The sequence below is a fragment of the Hakea prostrata genome, chromosome 1 (genome assembly GCF_041222555.1).
Source record: "Hakea prostrata isolate BN-2017 chromosome 1, UWA_Hpros_2, whole genome shotgun sequence".
Classification (NCBI taxonomy): Eukaryota; Viridiplantae; Streptophyta; class Magnoliopsida; order Proteales; family Proteaceae; genus Hakea; species Hakea prostrata.
In genome coordinates, this window is record NC_142600.1 from 70,122,663 (window position 1) to 70,131,068 (window position 8,406).

At 37.6% G+C, this 8,406-nt stretch overlaps 2 protein-coding genes across 2 annotated transcripts in view; one reads left to right on the forward strand and one right to left on the reverse strand.

Moving 5' to 3' along the window:
• The window catches only part of LOC149029679 (uncharacterized), a 22,805-nt gene extending 20,608 nt beyond the window's left edge, over nucleotides 1–2,197 (forward strand). Inside the window, 1 exon segment of the mRNA XM_089142007.1 lies at nucleotides 862–2,197. Coding sequence (XP_088998133.1) covers nucleotides 862–933 — 72 coding nt within the window. The 3' untranslated portion in view covers nucleotides 934–2,197.
• Nucleotides 2,048–8,010, reverse strand: LOC149029680 (very-long-chain aldehyde decarbonylase GL1-5-like). Its single transcript, XM_089142008.1, has 10 exons — nucleotides 7,951–8,010; nucleotides 7,598–7,821; nucleotides 6,320–6,552; nucleotides 6,012–6,231; nucleotides 3,880–4,255; nucleotides 3,686–3,793; nucleotides 3,390–3,590; nucleotides 2,736–2,834; nucleotides 2,482–2,664; nucleotides 2,048–2,361 (listed from the first exon to the last, which is right to left on the reverse strand). Exons 1-10 carry the CDS (start codon nucleotides 8,008–8,010, stop codon nucleotides 2,191–2,193), a joined length of 1,875 nt encoding a protein of 624 aa, XP_088998134.1. The 3' UTR covers nucleotides 2,048–2,190.
• Nucleotides 8,011–8,406: the final 396 nt, after the last annotated feature.

The following is an 8,406-nucleotide window of genomic DNA, read 5'->3' on the forward strand; positions in this document are numbered from 1 at the left end:
ATTAGCCTAGGGATTGAAAGGAAATTTAGAAAGAAAAAGAAGAATAGAAGAAGAATAGAAGAAGACTGAAGAAGGAGAAGAAAAGAAGAGGGAGAGAGCTTGTGCTTGTATATGCTGGCTCTCCCTTGGTACTTTATTTATAATGTAAAATCAATCTTAGTTACGAAAACTTTCCTAAACTGAATTACAGAAAAAAGAAAAATCACATATTGCATGTAATCTCCCAAAATCTACTAAAAGAGAAACTATCCTACGGAGATTACTTGTCACCCAAACAATAAGAAAATTAGAAAGTAACCAAAAATAGAAACCTAATCTAAAATAGAAAGTGATATTTTAACATATAGAACCTGTGACGTATTGCTCATGTATTTATTTTGATGAGAAAAAAGAACACTTTTTTTCCTTCCTGCATTTTGAGTAAGCCTTGTCCCAACAAGCCCATGTTTGTTCTAGGGAGCATTAAGGTGGGTGGATTAAGGAGGGGAGGGATTGTTGGTAATGAATTGGATTAGTTTCATGTGTTATTATTTGCATGCCATTCTGCTTTCTGAACCACTGAAAGACGCACCTTATCCTTGACCACCCTTCGCAGAACTTTTTTCTTTTTTACTGTCAACAACTATAGATGCAGCTCATGTGTTTTCTTTTGTTGTTCGGCTACAACAACATCACTTGATTGAAGAAGCCATTAGCGCCAGATCTGCGGGCTTCTCTTTTATCAAGAATGAAAGAAATAAGAAGAGAGACTTCTTCTGCTGTTCTTACAATCGCAATTCTGTTGCATTCTCATCTTCCAAACTTCTACATTTAGAGGTTCAATCTTGCGATGCTTGACAACCCTTCCAACTTTTCATGCAGGGCGGTGTTGGTCGTAGCTATGTGTATCCTAGCAGTGCAGCGTATCCACCTCGGCAGGCTTACTACTACTGAGAACAGGATCTGCCAATGATGCAGCATTACTGTAATTTTGCGTTGTCATCTAGACGTTCTGTTGAAGGGGTTGGATGTCATCATACCTTTGTACCAGAGGAGAGTTGACGCTGATACTAATTTTCTTAATTTATACCTGGAAGATCAACTTTCTTCTTTCTTGGTTCTATTACAGCAAGTTGGTTGGGGATTTTTATGATTGTGGTATCATAAGTTATTCCTGGGTATGAAGTTTAGAGGAGGTATTTGAGTACTTGTTTCGCTCCATTTTCTGTGCTTTGGAAGCGTGAAAGTGCACTGGGATCTTTACGGTATACCAGCAGGTGTTTCTTTGGAACCAAAATTGCCAGAGTATACTGATGCGGAACTTGTAATAGGTTGGTCTTGAAGGTCAAAAATGTCTACTCTTTGGAAGGCATAATTGGTATACATTCTGTTGGGCAGAACCTTCTTTAAAAAGAATATCTTTGAAGAATAGTGCAGCTATGGCAACAGGAGATGAAAAAATAAGGACAAACTACATGATAGGAAGGCTAGAATTTAATGAAGAAAAATTGTGGAAAAACTACATGATAGGAAGGCTGGAATTTAATGAAGAAAAATTGTGGAAAAATATGGGGTTGGCTATTAATCAAGTGTTTTCGCTGTTTGGGTTCGATTTTGGATACAGAACGGTTCTGTGGTAGATAATGGTGAGTCAATCTGATCTGTTACATGGAAAATGGGTGTGGTGATTGTGCTCCGACAAAAATGGAGATGATGCATGTAATCCTGAGGTTTCAGGATAAGAAGTCCCTCAATTCTCCAGTGTTAGGATTAGGTAGGACTGGTTTCTTATGGTGGACCAGTGAACTTCAACTGTTTTTCAGAATCAGCTACTTTGATACTATTGTCTATTATTGCTGTGAACCATCAGAATTTAGATTCATAAACTGACTTGTAACTTCTCCTGGAATCAACGAGAAATCAACCCAAGGAATCATAACAACATAGAAAATATATATATATCATGGCATAAAAAACAAGTCATCTGGAGCCAATCTAATACTGGATTACGATCTCAGCTCTCATCTAACGAGTTGAGAGACAGAAATCACATTCAGGAATTGGGGAGATGAGTATTTATTGACACAACAAATGCGTAGATATGGTATGTTTGGGCTACCTAAATGCTATATAGCTTGAATAAAGTCTATGTTTTCAGGCAGCTTCAAATTCCTACTTAACGGTACTCTTAATTCATTCATACGTTTCAGATCAAAATGGGTGATTGAGCATGGGAAGGATGAATCCATGGCGAAGGCTGGCAAGCCAGACTTTCTCAACCTCGAGCATTGTGTCTCCACACTCGTGCTCACCCCAGCCTTCCAGTGCGTGCACGATTCCGGCTACACGCCATGCACTCATCACTCTCCTTGGCAGCCAATTCTGTTCAAATCCATGCAGATTCATCTAAACAATGTCAGAACCTCTAATCTTCTACCTACTGCTTGTATCCTTGAATCAATAAAAAACCCTTCATGAAGGTGAGATATTTTGAAAAATTACCTCACAAGAGTACACATTTTGAAGAGCCTTTGGTATGAGCATGGCTGGGGTAGTGTAGTAAATACAGTCTTTGCGGACCTTCTTTGGAGGAAACTGAGAGCATGGAATGAAATGAGTTCCCTCCAGAGCCCGTCTTTGTTCTTTGTCACTCGTCTCTCCATCTCCATCTCCAACCAACCACACCTAGATTAACCCAGTAGTCATTAATAGCTTTTCCTCAGTTCAGAAGAGAGACAAAATAGAGATTGTTTTACCTTCTCGGAGTAGGTGGCAGAGAGCTGCAAGTTATTCCACAACTCTGAAGGGATTTTTAACTTGAGCTTCTCAAAGGTATCACTGCGGACCACAGCTACCTGTTTCCACCACAAGCATTGTTAGAAAAGAGGGCCTTGTACTTTAAATTGCATTGACAAGGGGTTCTTACTTGGTAAAAGACCAACGACTCATAGTTTGAGGCCAAGAGTTTCGATTCCTTCAAGGCCAAGGGCAAAGTCCTGCCTTATATTTAAATTAATTACATGTAAAAAGGTACCTCCCTCTCTGTAGGGATGTAATCAGGTGCACGTAAGCTGACCTGATCGAATCTCAGTTCCCAAAAAGAAAAATGTTTAAACTTTAGTTAAACACCATCCATGTAAGTTTGGATTCTCTACCCACAAGGGATATGTCACCCCACATCAATCTCACCATCAATGTGGTAGAATTTGAAAATCAAGTACGGTGAGAACCATACGATGAGGCACCCCATGCTGGGAGATGATCCTAGCTTCACCAATAAGTTCACCCATGAAATAAGATTAATGGCATTTAATGGGGTGAACTCAGTGTCAGAGGTTTTTGCACAAGCAGAGTCTGTAGGGGCATTTTTCCTAAGCAACCTTAAGCCAATATCTATATCAATGTTTTACCTGAGTTCCTCTTTGACATAAAGCCTTGACAATACCGCAAACAATCTTGGAGATGTTTCCGGTCAAAAGCACTTTTTCTGTTCCTTTAGGGATGCTATGAATCACCACTGCAGTTGCTAAGCTGCTTCCATCTATGATTCTGATCTTAAGATGTGGATGCTTTCGAAGATAAAGTTCGCCATTTCCATTAAATTGCTCTCCCTGTTGAATTAACATAATTGTTTTATGTATTTATTTGATGCTATAGTTAAATAGAAGCATGATCTGCACAATATATATATGCAGAACAAACTTGCCTGATTTAGAAGGCCTAAGCTCAAAACTTTAACACCTTCTTTCTCAGCCTCCAGAATTGCTCTTTCAATAGCACTGTTGATTGCATTCTTTTGTCTCGATGAGGAATACTGAAAGACAAAGAACAACCAGTGAATGGAAAACGAAGGCTGCATAAAGGAACAAAATCAGAAAGGAGAAAACTACAATTTCTTACATGGAAGCCAAATCTTGGAATTGCCCAGGTTTGCATCTTGAGTTTATCAAACACATTCCTCTCCACAGTAAAGGTGGATCCAAATTTCCATGTGAGCAACGTGAACTCATAAGGAATTGGCCAAAACATCGTTAGGTACCATTTGGAACTGTAAGGCTCAGATGCAAGAGAGGCTATGGCTGGTGTTAGATGATAGAAGGACTGCAGTGTTATTGGGTGCGTTAGGTGTACCACGTCTGGTGTCACTTTTCTTCCCTTGAGTGAATCTTCATACAGTTTATCTGAGGACTTGTCCACTGTTCCATATATATAATCATAAAAAGGCATGAAGAGGGAGTGGTTTGTCCGAAATTGTGTATGGTGAAGAGAATGAAACCTGCATATTAGTAAATCTTATGAAGCGTTAGAAATCATTCATGTCTATATTGGGAGAGGATACAGCTATTCTGAAGGCATTGATAAGATCGACCCCCAAAAAGTATGGTGGATTGAGTTTGGATCCTCTACCTGTCAAAGTAGAGTCTTGTCTTCTCCACCACGCATTAAGAGGAGGGGGTTTAATGTGGTCTCATCTCTGATTCATTTTGTTAGAACTCAGAGGTGGACCTCCCTCCTAATATGTGGTAGAGAGATGTGAGGGGAGAATAGACTTCTACCCTAACGAGTAGAGGATCCACTCTGGTGGCTTGGGAGGGGGTGAAGAACCTGGTATTCTCCTCCGTCCTTGAGGGTAGAAGAACCTGAACCTGACTCCTACAAAGTGACTTTTATAGCTCCTACAAATTTAGCAAAAGGAGGTGTTGATTGGGTCTCATGCAAACATATGAGCCATGTTGATCTGCCTTGCTTATATGAAAAAAAAACATGTCCCCATATTTTGAAAGAGGAGTGAGAATGACATATGGGAGTGGACTCCAGTTCATGCAGTTGGTCTAAAGTTTTCATAACAATGATATATAGAGTTCCAATTCAGCACAGAGCTTCAAATGCATCAAAGGGTTTCAAAAAATGATATTTGGTTAATTATTGTGCACAACCCTGAAGATGTTTCAAGAACCTTAGGAAGGTGAGGTGATGGGTCATGTACAAGTGTGATTGTGATGCAAAGCTGCCACCTAATAGTACTGAATCCTCATAAATGAACTGTCACAATCTTAAATTTGTTCATGAACACAATGAAGGCAAATTAATGCTTGTTTTGGTACACTGATTCCCCCATCTCTTTCCAAATTAATGGAATTGTACATCATAAATCATAATATTTTTAAGCTTTTCTGGGAATATATATATTAAAGCAGAATGTTGAGATTTTTTAATCAAACTAGGAAAAAAATGTTCAGATTATGATTCAGCAGTTGCAACTTTGCAAGTGAGATTAAGTTACTAGTTAAGCCAATGCTATATCGAAACAGATTGACAGCATCAGATTAAATAATCTTGCGAACCTTCTCTTTAAGAAAAGGTTTGCTGATCATTTACCTGTTGTGGGTTTCATATCATCGCATTTAATGTGCTGGACACCTTCAGCGAGATTGTCGGTAGTCAAATTGAGATTTCGGTCAAAATCTCGAGCTTGACTATGGAAAATCAATGGTTGAGATCGAGATCTCAGTCAAAATCTCAACCAGATCCTGATCCAACGGTCTGCTGAGCAGACCTGCTAATTTAATGCGCTCGTCTGAAACAAAATGCATCCTGTGCTTCCTGTGCTTGAAAAGTCGGCTTTTCACTTTTCACTTAACATTGTAGGCTAGCTTGAGAAAAACTTAATCTCTTTTTTTTTTTTTTTTTTTTTTTTTTGTCAAGAAATAAAAGTCATATTATTAAGTAAAAGAGTATAAGCCAAGAAACTTGAACGCCAACAAAGAGACATCTACCATAAATAAAAGTGGGATATTCCACCAAGATCGAGAGAGGGAAAGACAACGTGCCCCCTAGCAAGAAAATCAGCAATAACATTGCTAGTCCTAGGAACAAAATTAAACAGAACCACATTAAAGTCTATAACAATCTTAAAAATTTCAGAAACTAAACTAAGACTAGACCAATCTAAAGAAGAGCGAAAGCCTTAATCAAACGTGCTCAGAAAGAAGATTAAAAATATATATAACATAGGAGCTTTGAAAACTTACGATGGAGTGTACATAAGGTACTTGAGAAAAGGCAATTTGTCGAACACCCATTTTGGTACTAGCTCAAAGTTGCAATGACCCATGTAGTTCATGAAATCCATGTAAGTTGTATACCCCACGAACACTCCCATAGAGATAGTTCTACTGAATGCCATGGTCAGAATCGGGATTGAGAACAGTAGAAAATAACCCAGATGTTCTGCAAATGGATGAACAATAGCTGCCAACAAAATGAACAGAAAATATCAAATAGATTCCAAGTATCGTATTAATCCAGAAAGTTTTCTTTCAGAGAGAACTGTGGTTACCTGAAATGGGCTCTGTAACAATAGAAGAGTGATGGTGAGAATGGTAACGAGAATAAAGAAAATGATGGTGCAAAGCTCTGTGAAACCAATAATAGATGAATTCCACTGGGCCTGCATGGAGGAGAACGGTAAGAACCAGACCATCCCACCTCCATATTGGCATCCTTGTTGTCCCAGGAACAGCCATAAAGCCAATGTAGTATAGAAGGCCATTAAAAATTATCAGATCATCCCTGCAATTCATTTTCCATCGGATCAAGTTAATGAAAATGAAAGGGGACAAGAAGAAAATTAAGACTTAATAATCCACCAAGAAATACCATATGGTGTTTCTTACTTCAATAAACAAAATAACTGGTCCAAATCTTTTGATAGAACTATTTTGTTTTTGGTGATTTGTGAAACATAAATTGAAACCTAATTATTTGTTGTTGCGTCAGTTTTTTGAAGCAAAAGTTGGGCGTTGACTAAATTTAAGCGAAAGAGTTCATAGAGGGGTATTCATAGAATTTGACATTCTAAACATGAAAACTATGTTAAAACCTTGGTAATATCGTTTTCACTTTCGTAACAAGTTTTATCAAATGCCTAGAAATTAACATGTTTTTGCTTGTAAAATAGTTGAAATATTTTCTAAGCAAAACACTTGATGGATTATCAAACAGATCTTTAGTTATTATAGGAAGAAACTTGTAAATGATAATTAGTAGTAAGGTTGGGAAAGTATAGAATGAACATATTAGTTTCTTTCGCTACAAGAAGAAAGGGGACAAGAAAAAAATAGTAAATGAGAATGAAAGAAGAAAATAGCAATGATAACTCTTTAAATTTTCTTTTTTTTTCTTTTTTTTTTTAACTGAAACAATGAAAATCATGTATCTATGCTGTGGTCTGGTTCTTGTGTTTTTTTATTTCATTTTTGAAATGAAGACACATTTTGGCATAGTTTTGAGTCTATTTTGAGAAACACCAAGAAAAATACTTCTCTTGAAAAGGTGGAGGGGTATTCTGGTCCTTTTGACAACAAAATATAACTTCATACTTGAAATCCTAAAAACTTTTCTTGCTTCATTGGTTCTTTCTTTGTTACAGAAACAATTTTTTATCTATTTATTTTTTCATTGCATGATTTCAGCTCCAAAAATGGGTAAGAAACAATGAAAATGCATAGAAGCAAGAAAAACTGTTTCTTCTACAGAAAAAATAACAAAACGGAAAAGAAACGTTGCCATACAACCCTTTAGTAGCTAACATTCGGAAATTATTGAATAAAATTACCAGTTTCTTTCTCTATCCACTTGTTCGAATTCGATGCCTTTATCCACTATAGCGTGCTTGGCTTTGGCAGTGTGATAACGAGCTAAACTTATCCATAGTTGGGCATGAAGCAATCTCAACAGCAGGTATGGAAAGATGAGCAAGTTGGTTATGTCCCTTTCTCTCTCATCTTTGGTCACAAATGAATGTACGCTATGCATCACCCAGGGAGCCAAAACCACATACTTCATTTCAAACACAAGAAGCCTCGTTAGAGAACAGTAGTAGAAGAAGATGATGATGCCATTTAAGTGTTAGCTGGGTTTAGTAATGTAATGTACATTGAGATGAAAAAGGTCCGGGGGTATTGTTACCTTGAAGTTTCCAAGCTTCTGCCATGGCCAGTTAGTCAGGAGACCTGGGGTTGATGCCATCTTTCTTTCAGACCTACTTTAAACTCTCAGAGAAGCTATCTGCTGTTATCTCTGCAGCATAGGCTATTTAAAACATACAAACACTTTATAAGCTGAGAACCTGGCAAGGTTTAAAGTATGGGTATCGAATATCGTATTGATCAAGTGATTTTAAGAGACATATCATCTTGTATCGAGTATTGTATTGCTCTGGCTAGTGTATTTTAGTGTAATTCAATGGAGAGACGTATCGAAATGTATTGTATCAGTTGGGTTAAATATGGATACGTATTGGCTAGTATCATATGATATCGTGGAATACTTTAAACCTCGGAACCTGGGTCTTACTTACCTTAAGTAAAATTTAGGAAAGCAAGCATGCCCAGCTCCGGAGAAAATTTTGTTGGTGCACGTTAC

What these genes read in the sequence shown, in the direction of transcription:
- LOC149029680 (XM_089142008.1), bottom strand. Translation starts at nt 8,010, where the DNA reads ATGGCATCAACCCCAGGTCTCCTGACTAACTGGCCATGGCAGAAGCTT. An exon ending in GTGGATAGAGAAAGAAACTG is followed by an intron (nt 6,553 to 7,597) that starts GTAATTTTATTC and finishes AATGAATTGCAG; the next exon opens with GGATGATCTGATAATTTTTA. An exon ending in AAAATGTGTACTCTTGTGAG is followed by an intron (nt 2,362 to 2,481) that starts GTAATTTTTCAA and finishes GGATTTGAACAG; the next exon opens with AATTGGCTGCCAAGGAGAGT.